At 49.9% G+C, this 22,771-nt stretch overlaps 1 protein-coding gene across 1 annotated transcript in view; it reads left to right on the top strand.

Moving 5' to 3' along the window:
- The window catches only part of LOC119978257 (sushi, von Willebrand factor type A, EGF and pentraxin domain-containing protein 1-like), a 129,039-nt gene extending 113,660 nt beyond the window's left edge, over positions 1 to 15,379 (top strand). Inside the window, exons 47-50 of the mRNA XM_038819737.1 lie at positions 5,881 to 5,916; positions 9,438 to 9,520; positions 10,704 to 10,791; positions 12,469 to 15,379. Of these exons, the coding sequence (XP_038675665.1) occupies positions 5,881 to 5,916; positions 9,438 to 9,517 (116 nt within the window). The 3' untranslated portion in view covers positions 9,518 to 9,520; positions 10,704 to 10,791; positions 12,469 to 15,379. The remainder of the gene's footprint in view (positions 1 to 5,880; positions 5,917 to 9,437; positions 9,521 to 10,703; positions 10,792 to 12,468) is intronic.
- The last annotated feature ends 7,392 nt before the right edge of the window (positions 15,380 to 22,771 follow it).

Below are 22,771 nucleotides of genomic sequence, written 5' to 3'. Positions count from 1 at the left end.
AGAGAAAGGGGGCACCGGAAGTAGACTGGGCAAAGGGAAAGCCAGCTCGGGCGAACGAGTCAACACGCGAAGCGGCGGGAAGGATGCTTCGCCGCATCCAGAAGAGCTGGACGGGCGGGCAACCTCTCCCCTGGGGTTAGAGGGGGGCGTGAATTGGAAGGAAGCCTTTGCCGAGGTGGTGAGGGAGCAGCTGCAGGCATTCAAGGCAGAGTTAAAAGCAGACGCAGAGGCCGCAGCACAGGCAGCAGCGACCAGGGCCATGTCAGGGGTGCAGCAGGTTCTGACCAGATTGGAGAAGAAAGTGGATGCCCAAGGGAAGATACTGGAAGCCCAAGGGAAGATACTGGAAGCCCAGGGGGCAACCATTAAAGAGCTGGAGAAGGCAGCGACTGACGCGAGCGACCGGGTCATATCCCTGGAGAGGGGAATGGTGAAACTGAGTGCAACACAGGGGAGCCTGAAGGGCAGGGTAGACGACCAGGAGATCAGCTCGAGAAGGCAAAATATCAAGATAGTGGGACTGCCAGAGGGGATAGAGGGTAGAAGTCCCACAACATTCGTGGCTGCGATGCTGGGCTCCTTAGTGGGGCGGGAAACTTTTCCCACCCCACCGGAAATGGACAGAGCTCATCGGTCACTGCGCCCGAAGCCCAAGGAAGGGGAAAAAACCGAGAGCAGTTATAGCCAGACTGCACCGGTACCGGGATAGGGAGACAATCCTGCGCTGGGCCAAGGAGAATAGAGCCTGCAATTGGGACGGGCACGCCATCCGAATCTACGAGGATTTTGGAGCGGACATAGCTAAGAGACGGGCGGAGTTCAACAGAGCGAAAGCAGCTCTCTATAAGAACAAAGTACGTTTTGGTATGCTGTACCCAGCAAAACTCTGGGTCACATACCAACACAAGGAATATTTCTTTACAGCCCCTGCCGAGGCGAATAGATTCGTCGAGGAGCACGGGCTGGAAAAACGCCAGGGGAAGTAGGGACGAGGGGCCCATGGCAAGGAGACACGTCATGCCGACGGGGGGGTGGGGAGGGGCGAGGCAAAGCCAGCCCCCTCCCCCCTGGCAGAAACACCCAGAACGGAAAACAACCCAATGCCCTAGGGCCCGCTCCAGGTGGGAGGCCAGGCCCCGGCACGAGGGAACGGGAGTACTGGAGAGGGGAGAGGGGAAGCGGGACAGCAACCTCCGGGAGGGGAGCCACCGTGCTAGCAGGAAAGCTAGCGAAGGGGGCGCGCAACAGAGCAGGGCCGCAGCGCACCCCCAACAGGGGGGAAGGCGCCAGGCAGGGGAGGGGGGGGATCACCCATCAAAGGTGGGAGAGCAAATGGGGACAGGAATGGGGGAGAGAGGGGCAATGGAGGGGTACACAGGGGTATCCCCGAAAGGGATAGAGCGGGGGGGGGGGGCACCCGGGGGGCGAGAGACCAGGGAGGGGAAACGCAGGGACGAAGGGACAAAAGAGGCCAGTAAGGGAATAGGGCCACAAAGTGCCACAGACAAGGGCTCGAAACAGGGAACTGCTGCAAGCACCCACCCAGTACGGTCTGTGGGTGAAGGGGCCCCCCGGAGTGCAGGGGACTACCCGCGTGGCGGACACAAAGTGGACGGCCATGGCGGGTGTCCCCGGGACAAGGGGGAACCCCGGAGCGCAGGGACCCGACCGCATGGGGAGAGCAGTGATAGTGGACATCCTGGACGGCCCCCTAACATAGGGAAACCCCAGAGGGCAGGGGCGCGTCCACCGGACAAATATGGTTAACCCCACAGGAGCAAGGGGGCAGAAGCCCCCCACCAGAATAGTCACCTGGAACGTAAGGGGACTTAACGGCCCAGTGAAGAGATCTAGAGTCCTCACCCACCTTAGAAACATGAGGGCCGACATAGTCTTCCTCCAAGAGACGCACTTGAGGGAGCGGGACCAACTGCGGGTAAGAAAGGGCTGGGTGGGACAAACCTATCATTCCTGTTATGGGGCAAGGGCCAGGGGGGTGGCGATCCTGATTGGCAAGAGGACAATGTTTAGGGCGACAAAGACGGTTACGGACCCAGGGGGACGGTATGTCATGGTCAGCGGGGCCCTGGATGGGGCGCCGGTAGTTCTAGTTAACGTGTACGCGCCCAACTGGGACGACACGAGCTTCATCCAAAAGACCATGGCAGAAATCCCGGACATAGCGACGCACCGACTAATCATGGGGGGGGACTTCAACTGTGTACAGGACCCAACGACGGACAGATCAAACCCCAGAACGGGGAAAACCTCAAACATGGCAAGGGAACTCAGCCACTATATGGAGCAGATGGGAGCAGTAGACCCCTGGAGATTCGCCCACCCGGGGGAGAAAGAATTCTCTTTCTTCTCCCCAGTACACAACGTGTACACCAGAATTGACTTCTTTGTGGTGGGGAAAACGGTGCTTCCAGAGATAGACAAGGTGGAATACTCCGCAATTGTGATATCAGACCACGCTCCACACTACATGGATGTGCGGCTAGAGACGGGAAGGGCCCAGCGCCCCAAATGGAGGTTGGACGGTGCCTTACTAGCTGACAAGGCCTTCAGCGAAAGGATAGCGCAGGCCATAGCGGAGTACACTGAGATCAACCAAAACGGGGAGGTCTCACCCTCCACGTTCTGGGAAGCGCTTAAGGCCGTACTAAGAGGGGAAATCATAGCCTACAAAGCGCAAAGAGATAGGGAGGAAAGGGTGGCTAGGCAGAAGCTGGTCGACTCCATACTGGAGGTAGACCATAAATACTCCGAGGCCCCGACTGTAGAACTCCTGGCGGAGAGAAAAGAATTACAAAGGAACTTTGACCTGCTCTCCACCAGGAAAGCAGTACACCAACTCCGCCAGGCACGCGGGGCCCTATACGAACACGGAGACAAAGCCAGCCGCCTGTTGGCCCACCAGCTGAGAAAGCAGGCAGCCAGCAGAGAAATCGCGCAAATCAGAGATACCAGAGGCACGTTGGAAACAGAACCAGAGAAGATTAACAAAACCTTCAAGGCCTTCTACCAAGAGCTGTACACCTCAGAGCCCCCAACGGGGAAGGCTGGGATGAACCGGTTTCTTGACGGACTGAACATACCAGTTGTGGGAGAGGGCAGAAAACGGGATCTGGAAGCACCACTAGCACTGGGAGAGATCATGGACAGCATTAGCTCCATGCAGGCGGGGAAGGCGCCGGGACCGGACGGATTCCCGGCGGACTTCTACAAAAAATTTGCGACAGCGCTGGCCCCGCACATGCGGGAGATGTTCACAGACTCGCTAGCTAGGGGCACGTTGCCACCCACGTTAGCACAGGCCTCAATCTCGCTGATACCTAAGAAAGACAAAGACCCAACGGAATGTGGGTCATACAGACCCATATCTCTGCTGAACGCAGACGCCAAAATACTGGCCAAAATCCTAGCCAAAAGGCTAGAAGACTGTGTACCTGAGGTGGTCACAGAGGACCAGACGGGCTTTGTCAAAGGTAGACAGCTGACCGCGAACATCAGGCGCCTGCTGAACGTGATAATGACCCCCTCCGGGGAGAGAACACAAGAGGTGATCGTCTCCCTGGACGCAGAAAAGGCCTTCGACAGAGTCGAATGGAAATACCTCATAGAGGTACTGGAGCGGTTCGGGCTTGGAACAGGGTTCACCGCTTGGGTAAAGCTCCTGTACAACGCTCCCATGGCGAGTGTACAGACCAACAATACCAACTCCCAATACTTCCAGCTGCACAGGGGCACCAGACAAGGATGCCCACTGTCCCCGCTGCTGTTCGCACTAGCAATCGAACCGCTAGCAATCGCGCTCAGGGCAGCAAAAAATTGGAGGGGGATCCGAAGGGGAGGTAGAGAGCACAGAGTCTCACTCTATGCGGATGATCTGCTCCTCTATATCTCGGACCCACAAAGCAGCATGGACGGAATCATCGCGCTCCTGAAAGAGTTTGGAGCCTTCTCGGGCTACAAACTCAACATGAGCAAAAGTGAGATCTTCCCATTACACCCGCAAGGGGGGGGGGGGGCAGCACTAAAGGGGCTGCCGTTCAAACAAGCCCGACATAAATTCCGCTACCTGGGGATCCAAATAGCCCATGACTGGAAAGGGATCCACAAATGGAACCTCACCAGCCTGACGGAGGAAGTTAAAAAGGACCTGCAAAGATGGAACACACTCCCGCTCTCCCTCGCGGGGAGAGTTCAGACGATCAAAATGAACGTACTGCCCAGGTTCCTCTTCCTGTTTAGATCCATTCCGATCTACATCCCCAAGGCCTTTTTCAAAGCGCTGGACAAACTCATCATGGCGTTCGTATGGGGGGGTAAAAATGCTAGGATCCCAAAGAAGGTCTTACAAAAAACAAAAACCAGGGGAGGGTTAGCCCTCCCGAATCTACAACTCTACCACTGGGCAGCAACAGCCGAGCGAGTAAGGGGATGGATCCAGGAGCCAGAAGCTGAGTGGGTGCGTGCGGAGGAGGCCTCCTGCATGGGAACCTCCCTCCGGGCCCTCGCCACGGCAGCACTCCCATCCCCACCCAAAAAACACTCCAGCAGCCCAGTGGTGACAGCCACCCTCCAATCCTGGAACCAACTGCGGCAGCAACTTGGCCTGACCAAAATGTCGAACGGGGCTCCCATCTGCAACAACCATAGGTTCAAACCAGCACTGACCGACGCCACCTTCAAAAGGTGGAGGCAGGACGGGGGGACACTGACAGTCAGGGACCTGTACACGGACGACAGGATCGCAACACTGGACGAACTGACAGAGAAATTTCAGCTAGCTGGGGGGAACGAGCTACGGTACCTGCAGCTCAAAAACTTCCTACGAAAGGAGACAAGGACGTACCCACAACCGCCACGACAGACACTACTGGAAGACCTACTGGACGCAAGTATCCTAGAGAAAGGGAACTGTAGTGACATGTATGACCGACTGGTAGATAGGGACGACACCGTACTGGACGCAACAAGGAGGAAATGGGAGGACGACCTGGGGATGGAGATCGGGTGGGGACTCTGGAGCGAAGCACTGCATAGGGTCAACTCCACCTCCACGTGCGCAAGGCTCAGCCTGACGCAACTAAAAGTGGTACATAGAGCCCACTTAACAAGAACCCGTATGAGTAGGTTCTTCCCGGAGGTGGAAGACAGATGTGAACGGTGCCAAAGAGGCCCGGCCAACCACGCCCACATGTTCTGGTCCTGCCCCAGACTCGTGGAGTACTGGACAGCCTTCTTCGAGGTAATGTCCAAAGTGGTGGGAGTGAGGGTGGAGCCATGCCCGATAGTGGCGGTCTTCGGGGTTTCAGAACAGCCAGATCTATTCCTGGGGAGGAGGGCGGATGCCCTTGCCTTTGCCTCCCTGATCGCCCGCCGTAGAATCCTGTTTGGCTGGCGGTCAGCAGCACCGCCCAGAGCTGCGGACTGGCTGTCCGACCTCTCGGAATCTCTCCAAATGGAGAAAATCAAATTTGCCATCCGAGGGTCGGACGACGGCTTCCACAGAACGTGGGAGCCATTCATGCAACTGTTCCGGGACCTATTTGTGGCCAATGTACAAGAGGAAGAATAGTCGGGGGAAGGTAGCGGGAGGGGGGGGGGGGCTACAGGTTCGTTACGGGGGTTCGATGGCTAGCTAAGGCCCAAAACCAAGCTAAATAAACATGTTGAGGGGGGGGGGGGGGGGGCGCAGTTACTACTACGAAGATGCTTACCTGTAAATATGTGTGTTAATTTTTGCGTGTTTGTTTTTGTTTGTTTTTTTTTCTCTCTCCTAACAATTTGTAATTTGTTCAATATAAAATACGAAAACTGAATAAAAACATTTATAAAAAAAAAATAATGTGTCCTCTTTTCAAATCCTAGGCACAGCATCAAGTGGACTTATACAAAATGTTGTTGGTGAGTAAGAAATTAACCCAAAATTTTTTGGCTGCCTCAAAGTCCATTTTCTTTACTGACAGTATTTACTGACAGTTGGAAATGAAAATTGTACGTTTAAAACTTACTGACTGAGTTGGTGTTCCAAATATTCAAACTGGCAAGTTTAGTCAGACTAGTTATTAATGAAGCTTCGGTACTTTAATAATATTTAAGGGTAAGCTTTTCAGGGCTCTGCTGGTGTTGCTAGTCAGTGAGGATCCAAGCCAGATGTTGTGTTGCAGACACCTTGTGCACCGAATGAACAGCACAATATAAGATTTGTTATACCTTTTGAAAAATATTAGTCATTCACCAAGATGGATTTCGTATTCTGTTCTCGCTCGGTCCTGCCTCTGTCTCTCACCCCTCGTGTCCCCCTCAGTCCTGCCCCTCCCCCTCATGTTTCCCCATCTTCGTTTCTGCCTTTGCCTCATCCTCCCGGCTATCAAAGTCAGAAAAACAATGTGTTGATGAGGACTATGGAAATGCATTTGGCATAGTCTACTCGGATTTCAGCAAGGTTTTTGATAAGGTCCCACATGGAAGACTGATAACGAAAGTGCTGTAGACCTCTATGACTCAAATATTGCAATTTGTTTTGAAAATAGTTTTAAAAGTTTTTAACATTTTATGCATAAATAAGTCAAACCATAAAACCTGTATCAACAACCTCAACAAAAAACAAAAACATCCCCACCAATTATACCCAACCCCTCCTCAATAGAATACCCCACCAACAGTTAACAGTGACCAGATCCTTGAAATGCATTATAATCGGATGCCATCTGCGATAAGAATCCATCAGTCACTCTCCCACCGTGAACCTAATCTTCTTGAAACGCAAAAACTCCACCAAACCACCCAGCCATACTGTGGCACTGGGCGATGCCGCCTGCCTTCAATTCAGCAGGGTCCACCACCAATCTAGCAATGAGACAAATGCCAAAGCATTCACCATCACACCCATCCTAAATTCTGGTTGGTCTGACACCCCAAATACTGCTACGAATGGGCAGGGCTCCAAATCTACATTTAAAATTGCCGATACGGTGTTACAAAATGGCCCCCAAAAACCCACCAACTTGGGACAGGACCAGAACATGTGCGCATGGTTTGCAGGTCCCCTCGAGCACCGCTCACACCTGTCCTCAACCCCTTCAAAAAAACGACTCATTCTGGCCTGGGTGAGGTGTGCCCTGAACACCACCTTGACCTGTATCAAACTTAGCCTTGCGCGGGTTGATATAGCAGTCACCCATGGACAGACCCGCTCCACACCTCCTCCTCGACTGAGACCTGCTCCTTCCCCATGATCCATCCATATGTCCCGGACGTGCTGCCTTTTCCAACCTTGCACAGGAAAACAATCCTTTCCAGCAAAGTGGCGGTGGCGCCGCCAGGAATGTCGAGAAAGCTAGTCGGACGAATCACCCACCTGAGAGTACATGAATATATCTACCCCGCAAGGTCTGCCCTGTCCCCCAGCTCCTTCCAGTCAGCTAACTGACCCTCCAAAAATAAATCCTTTACCCTCTCCACCCCTTCCCCGTACCTTTCCTTTTTTTTAAAATTTAGAGTACCCAATTCATTTTTTTTCCCCAATTAAGTGGCAACTTAGCATAGCCAATCCGCCTACCCTGCACATCTTTGGGTTGTGGGGCGAAACCCACGCAAACACGGGGAGAATGGGCAAACTCCACACGGACAGTGACCCAGAACCCGGATCAAATTTGGGACCTTGGCGTCGTGAGGCAACAGTGCTACCCCTTACCTTTCCAACCCCCAAAAGTGGCATCAAGTTTTATTATTGCAATCTAATTTATTGCTGATGGGAAACTGACTTTATTTAGTATCCCAGTCCAACATAATTCCTGCCATTGATAAGAGCAGAAAATTCCACTCGAGGCTTTCCGTTATGTTCCAATCCCAATTGATGTTACTACTGAATAGTTAGGTCCCAGAATGGACCCCAGCTCAATAGGCCGCAACTTTTATTTTTTCTTCAGGCGCATGGATGAACAGAGCTGCAGGACTGCTGATTAATGTTTAGCCAAATAATAAAACATTTATTAAATATGGCATGATTAACTATAATACACTATTCCTTCACCCCCACCTATATCTTTACAACTGCACATGGGTTAACACACCCCACCTATATCTTTACAGCTGCACATAGAACATAGAACATAGAACAGTACAGCACAGAACAGGCCCTTCGGCCCTCAATGTTGTGCCGAGCCATGATCACCCTACTCAAACCCACGTATCCACCCTATACCGGTAACTGAACAACCTCCCGCTTAACCCTACTTTTAACACTACGGGCAATTTAGCATGGCCAATCCACCTAACCCGCACATCTTTGGACTGTGGGAGGAAACCGGAGCACCCGGAGGAAACCCACGCACACAGGGGGAGGACGTGCAGACTCCACACAGACAGTGACCCAGCCGGGAATCGAACCTGGGACCCTGGAGCTGTGAAGCATTTATGCTAACCACCATGCTACCCTGCTGCCCCAAAGGACATAGGATAACACAAGTTATAAAAAGTGTCTTATGCTCTAATGTTCTCAGTTAATATACAGTCCATGTAAAGCAATGGCAAAATGTGGTCAGGCACACCACACTCTGGGTGGAATTCTCCGGCCGCGTCTGCCCGGCGATTGGAAATTTCCGGCCGAGGTCAATGGTCCGCGTCCCGCGTATGGCGATCTTGCGATAGGCGGGGCTGATAAATCCCGCCCCTGAAACCAAGGGCGCGATTTAACCAAAAAGATTCCAAGTGTGGTAACGAGCGGAAACGGCTGCGAGCTTCCCGATGCTTGGACCGGCGAGGCCACCCCCACTATAAAATATTAATTGGTCTGAATAATAAGGCCCCAATTGCTTCACAGCGCAAATGATGGGCACGCCGGCTGCTCTTTCAGGGACCGCGCTAGTCAACCCCCTGTTAACAAAGGACAGGAGTTCTTAAAGCACTCCCGCGCAGCCAACTCCACTCAGCTCGCAGCCATGCCTCCGAGAGGACCAGCCCCACGATTCAGGGATGCCAACCTGAGTGGATTTTTGGATGCGGAGGAGACCGGATGAGATGCCCTCTTCTCTCGAGGGTCTCAGAGGGTCAGCCACAGGGCAACCAGTGCTGCCTGTGGGGAGGTGGCAACGGCAGTCAGCTCGGGGAGTGTGACCAGGAGGACTGGCTCCCAGTGCCGTAAGACGATCAACAACATCCACCATTTTTATGCGTGTCATTTAATTTTACAGTTTTTGGCAATGTTTATTTTATTCAAACAAACTTTTTGAATGAGGCAGTTTACATCAAGAAGGTAAAATTTATCAAGTAGCATTTAGAATTAGGAATGTGTCCATTTCAGAAAAATGTTGCAATTCTGTTTAAAAAAAGCTAGTTTATAAAATAGAGCAATCTGCACTTTTATGCACCCACAGATGTTTATTTTCTGGTTAATAACTGTATATTATGGATTTCTTTTTAAGGAATTAACCTGGGTATTGTTGCTCTCGTTGGCCTAGTTTTTTTTTGCCGTGTGCTGTTATCGAAAAAAGTTATTAAATAAAGGGTAAGGCAGTTTGAAATTTCCCTGAATTTTTTCATATCAAAAATCCTGCAACACAGTTTGCATTTGGTTTTCTCATTGGACTTTACTTGAGTTGCTGAGGGAAAATATACCCTGAGCAACTTCAAAAATAACTGCAGATCCGGGCAGATCATAACCGGGATAAATCAAGAGAGCAGCCTGGCAGCACAGTGGTTAGCACTGTTGTTTCACAGGGCCAGGATCCCAGGTTCGATTCCTGGCTTGGGTCACTGTCTGTGCGGAGTCTGCACGTTCTCCCCGTGTCTGCGTTGGTTTCCTCCAGCTGCTCCAGTTTCCTCCCACAAGTCTTGAAAGACATGTTGTTAGGTGAATTGAACATTCTGAAATCTCCCTCTGTGTTCGCGAACAGGCGCTGGAATGTGGCGACAAGGGGCTTTTCATATTAACTTCATTGCAGTGTTAATGTAAGCCTACTCGTGACAATAAAGATTATTATATTATTATTGAAGGGGCACTGCGCCAAACAAAAACAAATCGCAAAGGAAACTTAAAACATTAAACCCCGTTAAGATGTGCTTAACGAGGTCACTAAAACACCCCAGTCGATCATAGAATTTACAATGCAGAAGGAGGCCACTCAACCCATCAAGTCCGCACCGGCCCTCAGAAAGAGCACCCCACCTAAGCTCACATCTCCACCCTTTCGTTGTAACCCAGTCCCCACGGGGCACGGAAGACCTCGACGGTGCTGGCAGACACCACGATCTCCCTCTCCAGGGATATCCAGCAGTGAATATAGCCATGATAGAGGCACACACAGTCGGGTTTGATGCCCTCTTCGGTCACTAATAAATCAAACATTGAATCCTATACTATTCACTCTTTTATTATCAATCACAATTTCCTTAACATTTAGCCCTGTAATCCCCACAACTGGAAATAATTTGGTTTTGTCCACAACCTCCATTTGAGTGTGGTTGTATGCTGGGAAATCAGGATTAATCGATTTATTCTGTTAACCAATGCTGCCTTGAGGAATGTGAATAATTTTAATTAACCTATTCTACTTAAACTAAGTGATGCATTTTACTTTGTGCATGTGATTTGTCGTCTTTTGTCAATGTGTCATCATATATACATACAAATTATATTCTGCTATTATCATTCATTTTTAATCTATGTTTATGACATGTTTCCTTTGTAGGCGATATTACCTCGACAGCGGTATTCCCATGACAACTCAAACTAATCACACAATATGATCTTTATTTGAGGTCTTTAAAAGAAAAAAGGTAAAGCTTTATGTCATTCGATATGGCTTGCAAACTGTTTTCAGTGGTCTTTGGTACAGTGTTAAATATTTAAATGTAAGCACGTAAGAGGATTTTCAAATTGTACTGACCTGTGCGTCTCTAATTCTACATTCTAAAAATTATTTATCGATGGCCGGGATTCTCCAATCTGAGTTCACCCCCACCACTGCTGCCAGCGAGAATTTGGCGCTGAGCCAAAAACTCCATTCACTGTGGCGAGACCGGAGATTTCCGCCAGCGGGAACGGAAGGAGAATTCCAGCTAATTAATTTCAAACATGAGAAAAATGACCAACAAGATTGGGGTAGGGAGTGGGGTGGTCATGTACTATACACCATCCCAGCTTGATCTAATGATTGAATTTTTGAGAAAAGAAAGCACAAAGTTGTTACAGCCTGTTGTTAATAACTCGACACATCTTGAGCGATGTTGTCCAGTGTTGATTTCACAAGAGCAGTCACTGGGAAGGAACGCATTTCAATGGACCTAATGTGGCGATTCAAGGTGTGAATCTTGCCTTCCCCATGCAGAAGCATGGCATTTCTCGTCAGCTTTCTTGCCAAGGAGGCTGATGCAACATAAATAAGAAAATAACTGTCCTAACATCCAGGCTGCTTCTCAAATCTTGACCCACTCCCCTTTTCACGGTGTGGTCCTCTTTATACTTTTTTTGAGTGAATGAGTGGTCTGTTTGCAGCCAAGGTCACTGGAAACATCTACAGGTTGAGCATCCCTTATCCGAAATTCCAAAAACCGGAAAATTCCAAAATCCACATTTATGTTTGAGCGCAGTACATGCGCCATTCCCGATGTGTGCCACACATGCGCAGTTCCCAATATTCCACTCATGTACAGTTCCCAACATGCGCCACACTTGGGCAGTTCCCAATGTTTCACACATGCGCAGCTCGCAATGCGCATTGCACATGCCCAGTATATTCCGAAATCCGAAAAGTTCCAAAATCTGATACACACTGGGCCTCAAGCATTTTGGATAAGGGATTTTCAACCTGTATTAATTTTAGCCCATTTTAAAAAAAGTTTTATGCTTTTCGTATTGAAGCCATTTCACTAAAAGCGGATATGGGGCAAGTGGCAGGAGATTTCACAGAGCTTAAATAGAAAATGTTGATATCAAGTATGTAACATGTTTTACTTAACTATGGTTTAAATAGGAAACTGAGGTTGCATTTCGTGGACAAGTGGCCAAAGACTGAGATAGAGGTGGAACGCTTGGCAGGTTTAAATAAGATGGCTTTGCTCCCAATAACAAGTTGCAGAAAGATCTGGGGCAGGATTCTCCGTCCTGCTGCATCCATTTGCTGGTGTGGCGTGCCCCCACTGACAGCGGGATCCTTTTTCCCGCCAGCCGGCCAATGGGGTTTCCCATAGTGGGCACCCCCACGCTGTCGGGAAATCCGCGCGCGTGAGTACGCTGCCAGCAAAGTGGAGGATCCCGCCGACGGAGAATACAGCCCCTGGTGTTACTATTATCTCTTTAAAAATTAGTTAAATATTGGTCACCCACAAAAAGAAATTGCCAAAGTATTCTGGCTCTTCCTCACGATTCCAACTATTGCAGCTGATACACTCTTGCTATCTTCCATGTCTAAGCTCAGTTACTTAACACCTATTTTTCTATTTTTCTCCCCAAAGGTCAAGTGTCCGAACAGCTCTTTATCAAAGATATAACTCACTGGCAGTCTCCTCTCCAAAGCAATTCAAATGAAATATTTTCAGTTTCCATTGGTTGCAAAACAAAGCTGAAATTAGAGGGGGCGTTTTGGAATTTCTATTCCTTTATTTACATCAAACAACAAAAAGAATTCAGAATTGATTTTTAGTTTTAATTTTGGAAATCAATGAAGTATGGGCTACTATGCAAAACTGATTAAAAACAAGATTTAATTTGGATCCTTAAGGTTTAAAAACAATTATCAATGTCAACGCTATGTGCAATGTTAGATTTATTTTAATGTATTTTCACCACTTGATCACACACTATTCCCAAAAATAAAGAGGACCAAACTAGAGCTGGTTGATTTCCAGTGCAAAAAAATCTAGGTTTGATGACTCACTTCTAACTGCCTTACAAAACAATAAAGTCTGATATTTGGCTGGGATGTGAAGTGAGAGATGACAATTTTGTGCCACATTTGAGCTCATACAACATCTTCTGTACTTGGCATTAACTCACAGCAGCTCATTTTGTTCTTTAAAAGTAGATGGACAGGGGATATATGTTCAAAAAAATCTTAAGGGTATAGTAATTGTCAGGCCTTGTAAATGCCACGCTTGTTTTTAAAACTAACCGTTGTAAAAATTGTTTGACTTCCAGAATTTCATGCACTTTAAATATTTTTGGTTGATTCAGATTGTTTCCTTTTTTGCTGTATTGCACTGTTTTTCATATTTCTAACATTTGCTTGATCTGAGCAATATTTAAATGGTACTTTTTTTGTTCAAAATCAGAACGTGATGCATTGTTTAAATGTTTTTTTTGTGAACAAAATATTTTCCAACATTAAACATGATGGAAGCATTTCCACATCCTGTGTATTTGACTGACTTGTTTCACAAAAACTTGGAAGTCATATAATGTATCTCATGTCAAAATGCATCAAAACTAATGCCGCCATGTTTAATAAGTAACATGTTGCCTTTTAAAAAAATTATTTCCACTGTACCCTGTATAAAATAGAGTGTAACCGGATAGGAAAAACAAGTCAGTATTAATATATTTGTATTTTGTGATTGGAGGCTTACATGAGATCATTGTCATTATGATTCTGACGGGAAATGCAAAACAACTGGGAGGTGCCAGGATACTTTTTGTTCTTTCGTGGGATGTTGGTACCACTGGCAAGGCGAGCATTGTTTTCTGTCCCTAATCGCACTTGAGGTTAATGCAATTTCTATCACCTCAATATGCTCCCCATGTTATGAAGCCCCAAACCGCACACAGTACTCTAGTTGTGGCTTTAATGGAAATTTATTGTTACATCTTGGGGGTTGGCTGGCTGGTTTTGTGATGCGGAACAACGGCAACAGCCGAGTTTCAATTCCCGCCAAAGGGGAGGTTATTCATGAAGGTCCCGCCTTCTCAACTTTGCCCCTCGTCTGAGGCGTGGTGACCCTCAGGTTAAATCACCACCAGTCAGCATCTCTCAAAAGGGGAAGGCAGCCTATGGTCCTCTGGGATTATGGCAACCTTCTTTAATTTTCATTGTTACATCTTAATTTTTTATGTATCCATCTTCCAAGAAAGCACTTGATGTGCAATAGTGGTTTTACTAAATGGGAACAAAGTTCCACAGCGCGCGTTTAGCCGTGTGTTTCCCAGCACTCACAGCACCAAGAAACACAGGGTCTAAAATGCACTTGTGTTTGATAAGAGGCCTCAGTGGGGAATGCATGGCCGATGCTGCACATAGCCCTGTTTTGTGCACTGAGGACCTCCAGTTGCTGGAACTCCTCAGTGTAGCGAGAGACCAGGACGCCATCTTTAAACGGCATCCTAATCTCCGAGGCTCCCGACACGACCCCCGACAGCCCCAACGCACTATGGAATGATCCAATCCCCAAGACCTACGCTGGGCAACCCTGGCCCGATTGCACCCGCACAGAAAATGCCAGCTTGGCACCTTGGCAGTGACAACCTGCCACCTTGGCAGTCACAGGCTGGCACCAGCAGAGCCAGGGTAACATTCTGCTCAAATGGTATGCACCTGGGGGCCTCGAATCCCCTGAGACTCCCCCACGAGTGTTATTCTGTTTGGTCCCCACTTGTGGAGACCAGTACGGAACAGTGCTTGCCTGAGGTCTCCAAGGTGAAGGAGATTGCTCCCACGCCTCAGGTACCTCAGGAATCTGCACATTAAAGTGAGACTAGGTGTCTCACTTTTAATAAGCAGATTTGCTAAAATATTGATCCCGCTCATTGTGGATGGGATTTACATCGCAATGTCTCACGAGGTCACGTTAGATCTCGCGAGGCTTTGCGAGCTGGGTACATCCCAGGAGCGGATCTCACGGCATCTATCGGCCACCCTGCGCTTCGGCCAGCTGCTTTTCAGACACAGTGTGGCTATAAAATCGTACCCAGTGTTTTTATAATGGTCTTTCCAAGCTGGAAATGGTGTTTTTAACATCTTCTGCACCAGAAGTTCCAAATCACTCTGTGTCTCCATATCACCAACCGTTCACCATTCATGGCATACAATCTTGGAAATGATTATAGCGTGTCCGTAATTTCCTGCTTTCATTTTCATAATTTATGCTTTAATCCTAGAATCATAAAGAGAGCACCTAACTTCCTGCTGATCAAGAAGCTGGATATATTTTTAAGTTGCTTAATTTGTAAATTTGAGTATATATTTAATTCATAAATTGTCAGATTAGCTGGTTAACTTTATTTTTGTCACATTTTATTTGCATTCTATTTCAGCCTGTGTTGCTGTTCAAGTAATAGCACCCACATAACTAACAAACTTATGGGCTATGTACACATTGGATTTTTATGTTTGTGTTCAAATATTGAAATAAAATCTGTGTGGTGTTAAATTCAGCATCTCTCTGGACAAAAATGTTTGCAAATCTCTCTGTAAAATTCTAAAATTTGTGATGTGTCATTTGTTTTCCAACAGAAATAATCTTGTGGTAAACCTCAATTGAGCCTCTCTTCATTTTCTATGTACCAAATGGTAATATCTTTGTTTTAAAATAATTTTTATTGAAATTTTTTACAGAAAATATAACAACAAACAATGAAAAGCAACAATAAAACACCATAATAACTGTAACACCCCCAAGACTGTATCACCGCATGTATCACACACCCCCACCCCCCCCCCCCAACCCCAGTAAACAACAAGTAAAAATAAATTAAATTAAAATTAAATAAGCAAACATAGTCAACGTCCGTCCTCCCCCCCCCCCCCCCCCCCCCACCCTTTTCCCCCCTCCCCCCTGGGTTGCTGCTGTTGCTGCTGACCCAGTATCCTATCGCTGAGCCAGAAAGTCGAGGAAAGGTTGCCATCCCCTAAAGAACCCTTGTACCGATCCTCTCAGGGCAAATTTGACCTTCTCCAGCTTGATAAATCCCACCATGTCATTGATCCAGGTCTCCACGCTTGGGGGTCTCGCATCCTTCCATTGTAGCAAGATCCTCCGCCGGGCTACTAGGGACACAAAGGCCAGCACACCGGCCTCTTTCGCCTCCTGCACTCCCGGCTCCACCCTAACCCCAAAAATCGCGAGTCCCCAGCCTGGCTTGACCCTGGATCCTACCACCCTCGACACCGTCCTCGCCACCCCCTTCCAGAACTCCTCCAGTGCCGGGCATGCCCAGAACATATGGGCATGGTTCGCTGGACTCCCCGAACACCTGACACACCTGTCTTCACCCCCAAAGAACCTACTCATCCTAGACCTGGACATGTGGGCCCAGTGCAGCACCTTGAATTGGATGAGGCTAAGCCGCGCACATGAGGAGGAAGAGTTAAACCTCTCCAGGGCATCAGTCCAGGGCATCAGCCCATGTCCCATCTTCGATCTGCTCCCCCAGTTCCCCTCCCACTTAGCCTTTAGCTCCTCTACTGACACCTCCTCTACCTCCTGCATTACCTTGTAGATATCAGATATCTTCCCATCCCCGAACCAGACCCCCGAAAGCACCCTGTCCCTCAACCCCCTCGCGGGAAGCAAAGGGAATCCCTCCACCTGCCGCCTAGCAAACGCCTTTACCTGCAGATACCTGAACATGTTCCCCGAGGGGAGCCCAAATTTCTCCTCCAACTCCCCCAGGCTCGCAAACCTCCCATCAATAAACAGGTCCCTCAGCTGTCTGTTGCCCGCTCTGTGCCAACCCTGGAAACCCCCATCAATGTTCCCCGGGATGAACCGGTGGTTCCCCCTTTACGGAGCCTCCATCGAGCCCCCCACTTCCCCCCTATGTCGCCTCCACTGCCCCCAAATCTTGAGGGTAGCCGCCACCACCGGACTCGTGGTATATCTCGTAGGAGGGAGCGGCCACGGCACTGTTACCAGGGCCCCCAGGCTTGTGCCTCCACAGGACGCCATCTCCAATTGTTTCCATGCTGCCCCCTCCCCCTCCATCACCCACTTGTGCACCATCGACACATTGGCCGCCCAATAATACCCCGAGAGATTGGGTAACGCCAGCCCCCCACCATCTCTACCCCGCTCCAAGAAGACCCTCTTCACCCTTGGGGTCCCATGCGCCCAAACAAAGCTCATCATACTGCTGGTCACCCTCCTAAAAAAGGCCCTAGGGATAAAGATGGGCAAACACTGAAGGATGAACAAGAACCTCAAGAGAACCGTCAATTTGATGGACTGCACTCTCCCCGCCAGCGATAGCGGCACCATGTCCCGCCTTTTGAATTCCTCCTCCATCTGCTCCACCAGCCTGGTAAAATTAAGCTTATGGAGAGTCCCCCAACTCCTGGCCACCTGCATCCCCAGGTATCTGAAACTCTTCACTGCCCTCTTAAACGGGAGCCTCCCAATTCCCTCCTCCTGATCGCCCGGGTGTACTACAAATACCTCACTCTTGCCCAAATTTAACTTATAGCCCGAGAAGCTCCCAAACTCAGCCAACAGCTCCATCACCCCCGGCATTCCCCCCTCTGGGTCCGCCACATACAACAGCAGGTTGTCCGCGTACAGCGATACCCTATGTTCTTCCCCACCCCGCACCAGGCCCCTCCACCTCCCCGACTCCCTCAGCGCCAAAGCCAAAGGTTCTGTCGACAGTGCAAAACGCAAGGGGGACAGGGGGCACCCCTGCCTGGTCCCACGGTAAAGCCGGAAGTACTCTGATCTCCTTCCATTGGCAACTACACTCGCCATCGGGGCCTCGTAGAGCAACCTCACCCATTTGATGAACCCCTCTCCGAATCCGAACCGCTCCAGCACCTCCCACAGGTACCCCCACTCAACTCTATCAAACGCCTTCTCTGCATCCAGCGCCACCACTATTTCCGCCTTCCCCTCCACCGCCGGCATCATAATAACATTTAACAATCATCGCACATTCGTGTTAAGCTGTCTTCCCTTGACAAATCCTGTCTGATCCTCGTATATCACCCCTGGCACACAGTCCTCTATCCTGGTGGCCAGGATCTTCGCCTGTATGATCCACACTGCAAGGGGTCCTTATCCTGCTTCAGGATCAGAGAGATCAGCGCCCGTGACATCGTCGGGGGGCAAAGCCCCCCCCCTCCCATGCCTCATTGAAGGCTCGCACCAACAGGGGGCCCACCAGATCCGCATACATTTTATAAAATTCCACCGGGAACCCATCCGGCCCCGGCGCCTTACCTGACTGCATTTGACCAATCCCCCTGACCAGCTCCTCCAACTCTATTGGCGCCCCAGCCCCTCCACCAGCTCCTCTTGCTCCTTTGGGAAACGTAGCCTGTTCATGAAGCTCTCCATCTTCCCCCCCCACCCCCCCCCCCCCCCCCCCCTCCCACACCGGTGGCTCCGACCGGTACAGTTCCTCGTAAAAGTCCCTAAAGACCCCGTTCACTTCTGCCCCCTTCTGCACCACATTCCCACCCCTATCCGTCACTCCACCAATTTCCCTAGCCGCATCTCGCCTGCGGAGCTGATGCGCCAACATCCTGCTCGCCTTCTCCCCATACTCATATACCGTGCCTTGCGCCCTCCTCCAATGTGTCTCCGCCTTTCTGGTGGTCAACAAGTCGGACTTGGCCTGCAAACTACGCCGTTCCCCCAGCAACCCCTCCTCCGGGGCCTCCGCGTACCTCCTATCCACGTCCAGGAGCTCCCCCACCAGTCTCTCCCTCTCCCTCCTCTCCCTCCTTTCCCTATGGGCCCGGATGGAAATCAGCTCCCCCCGGATCACTGCTTTCAGAGCCTCCCAGACCATCCCCACCCGGACCTCCCCCATGTCATTAGTCTCAAGATACCCCTCAATCTTCCCCGGACCCTCCTACACACCTCCTCATCAGCCAGCATCCCCACATCCAGGCGCCACAGCGGGCGCTGGACCCGCGCCTCCCCCATCTCCAAATCGACCCAGTGTGGAGCATGGTCTGAAATTGCTATGGCCGAATACTCGGCATCCTGCACCTTCGGGATCAATCCCCTGCTCAGGACAAGAAATCTATTCGGGAGTAAACCCTATGTACATGGGAGAAAAAGGAATACTCCCGCATCCTCGGCCTCCCAAACCTCCAGGGGTCCACACCTCCCATCTGGTCCATAAACCCCCTCAGCACCTTGGCCGCCGCCGGCCTCCTACCCGTCCTTGAACTGGACCGGTCCAGTAGGGGATGTAGCACCGTATTAAAGTCTCCCCCCATGATCAGGCCCCCTGCCTCCAGGTCCAGAATGTGGCCCAACAGCGCCTCATAAAGAAAGCATCATCCCAATTCGGGGCATACACATTAACCAGCACCACCTTCTCTCCCTGCAGCCTACCCTTCAACATAATATATCTGCCCTCCTTGTCTGCCACCACCTCAGATGCCTCGAACACCACCCTCTTCCCCACCAGAATCGCCACCCCCCGGTTCTTCGCGTCTAATCCTGAGTGGACAACCTGCCCCACCCACCACTTCCTCAGATGAAACTGGTCCGCCACCTTCAAGTGGGTCTCCTGGAGCATAGCCACGTCCGCCTTCAGCCCCTTCAAATGAGAAAATACCCTAGCCCTCTTAACCGGCCCATTCAGCCCCCTCACATTCCAGGTGATCAGCCGGATCAGAGGGCACCCCGCCCCCCTCCCCCGCCGACTAGCCATAGCTCATCGACTGCTCGCCCCAGGCCAGCACACCCTGCCCGACCCCGTCCCCCATGACGATACCGCCTCCCCTCTACCCCCCCCCCCCCCCCCCCCCCCCCCACCCGGCCCACACCAGCTCTCTCCTGGCCCTTCCAGCAGCAACCTGGTATTCCCCCCCCCCCCCCACCCAGGCTAGGACCCCTCCTAGCCGCGACGCACCCTCCATGGTACTTCCGTGAGTCAGCTGACTTCTGCTGACCCCGGCAACTCCCACCAAAACCCAGCCCATCCCGCCATGGGGTCATCCCCCCTCCTGCCACACCTCTTTGGCACCACTTCAGCACGGGAAAAAAAACCAGTAGAGGCCACGCCCCCACTGCCAGCTCCACTCCCCCTGCCCCGCAGCGCGGGAAACCAGAGGAAAGCCCGCGCTTTCACACTGCCCCACCCCACCCTTCTGACGCAGCTCCCCAAGTTCCAGCTCCCCATCCCCCAGCCCCATACAGAAGAGAAAATAAAAAACAAACAAACATTCCCCACATAACACAAAACCATACCCAACAGACCCACCCGGAAACAGAGCAAAAACCAGCATAGAAAACACATGTCAAAATTACAAAAACAGCAACAGCAAAAACAGCAACGACCGTAGTGCACCGGACCCCGCAGCCCCCAGTTCGAGTCCAGCTTCTCGGCCTGTACAAAGGCCCACGCCTCCTCCGGGGACTCGAAGTAGTGGTGCCGGTCCTTATATGTCACCCACAGACGCGCAGGCTGCAGCATTCCAAATTTGACCTGCTTGGCATGCAGCACCGCCTTCGTCCGGTTAAACCCGACCCGCCGCTTAGCCACCTCCGCACTCCAGTCCTGGTAGATTCGCACTACCGAATTCTCCCGCTTGCTGTTCCTCTCTTTCTTGGCCCAGCGTAGCACACACTCCCGGTCACTAAATCGATGGAACCGCACCAGCACCGCCCGTGGGGGTTCATTCGTCTTGGGCCTCCTGGCCAGCACTCTGTGGGCTCCCTCAATCTCCATGGGCAAATGGAAGGACCCCGCTCCCATCAACGAGCTCAGCATCGTGGTCACATAAGACGGAAGATCCGACCCCTCCAGCCCCTCCGCCAGGCCCAGGATCCTCAAATTCTTTCGCCTCATGCGAAAGTCCAGCTCCTCCAAGCGGTCTTGCCACTTTTTGTGAAGTGCCTCGTGCAACTCCACCTTCCCCACGAGGACCACGGCCTCCTCCTCCCGCTCGGCGGCCTGCCGCTGCAACTCCTGAATGGCCACCCCCTGGGCTGTCTGGGTCTCAAGCAGCTTGTTGGTAGTCGCATTCAGGGAGTCCAGCAACTCAGCCTTCAGGTCCAGCAACTCAGCCTTCAGCTCCGCAAAACAGCGCAGAAGAGCAGCTTGCTGCTCCTGCGCCCACTTCCACCAGTCTTCGGGTGCTCCGCCGGCCGACATTTTGTCCTCCTTCCCCCGCTTTTCCTGGGGAGCTGCTGCAACCTTTTCCTTTGCCCCACTCTGGGTAAGCACCATAAATTTCGGGGAATGTTCCTCCAAACACCTTCCCCCACCGGGAATCGTCGAAACAGTGCCGTTTGGGGCCCTAAAATAGGCCCGAAAGTCCTTTAATAGCGGGAGCTGTCGAACGTGCGGCTTAGCTCCGCATCACCGCAACCGGAAGTCACCAAATGGTAATATCATTGCTAATTACAATCTGATTGTATTTAAACTGGCTCAGAATTTGGTGAAGCAAGACATCCTTGTAGTTACAATTTTTACCTTATCTTTCATCTTAAATTTTCTGCCCTGCAAGTGGCTGGGGGTGGGAGTTGATAGTTACCTACCAAGGGCAATGGTGCATGTGGAATCTTTGTGAATGAAGGGACCATGATAGATCTACCATGCGGTTTCAGCAGCACTTTGCATATGGAACTCAGTAGAAATTTAAGTTCAAATAAGAATTGTTTATTTGTCTTCTATTGATTACAATTTGAAAGTCATTTAAAAGGCAATTTGTAGACAATTTGAAGCTTCCAAAGAATCACAGAAATAATCTTCTTGCTTTAGACAAACAGCTCACAATAACCTTAAGTCAAAATCTGAAAATGAAATATGAATACAGGGAGACAGTGAATAGTTCAGATCAAAGTATAGATGATTCATGAAAAAGAGAGAAAGAAATCCAGCTAATGATCCAGCTTCTGCTCCAGCTCCAGCTAAAAATGGCTGAACGAAACTTTACAGCTATACTGTTTCATATCTGTCTTAAGCCATCTAATTACACCCCAATATAATCCTAATTGGTTTGGGTTAGACTCAAACACATCTGATTTGACGGCAAGCCACCCATCTTTAATATGCAACATTAGTGGCAATTGTTTTATATCTGCATACTTGTGTATGTTAAAAAATGCAATATTTTGCTGTTATCAAGGTCAGTTTGAACTGGTCTTTTGCTGACTTAGCTGTTATAAAAATAGAGCCTTCATGTTACTTTGTCGTGCCATGCTGTTGCTATAGAGCCTGTCCTGTCCTTGGACACTGTATTGAAAAATGTATTAATTAGTTCAGTTAAAGTGTTTGTTTTAATCTCTACTGCCTTTGAATGTATCAGGTTCTTTTGTGTAGTAAAGTGAATTATGCTGTGTTATGCTGTTCTGTATGTTTTGAGAGGACCTGAGGTGATGAGAGTGTTGAAATCCTTAATTTAAAATGGCTAAAACTGGGGCTTAATATTTATCCTAAATCGCTATCTTTTACCTATTAGGTGCGTTAGGAAATATCTTCATAACAAATTAGATGAATTAATTTATTTATTTATTCATTAAGCAACTTCACATCCTTAATGATTTCAACCACTATCTCATCATGTCCCCTTTCTTGTGTTCACTGGCAACCTGTCCTCCCTCAACCTCGACTGCCACATAAACCTGCCTACACATGTTCCTGGTTACCTTCTTGACATTGTCATCTTATTTGACTGTTCTATTCCAATCGTGTTCATCTCATATAAGACAATCTCTATCATTTTCTTGTATGCCCCTTCACCCACAATCCCATTGCCTCAAACAACCAATTTCTTGCCCTAGAAGAAGTGCAGCAAATTTTACCAGGCTGGTTCCTGGGATGGCGGCACTGACTTATGAGGAGAGATTAAACCGGTTAGTATTGTATTTG

This window comes from Scyliorhinus canicula, chromosome 15 (genome assembly GCF_902713615.1).
Source record: "Scyliorhinus canicula chromosome 15, sScyCan1.1, whole genome shotgun sequence".
Taxonomy (NCBI): domain Eukaryota; kingdom Metazoa; phylum Chordata; class Chondrichthyes; order Carcharhiniformes; family Scyliorhinidae; genus Scyliorhinus; species Scyliorhinus canicula.
This window is presented reverse-complemented; position numbering and strand designations above follow the sequence as displayed.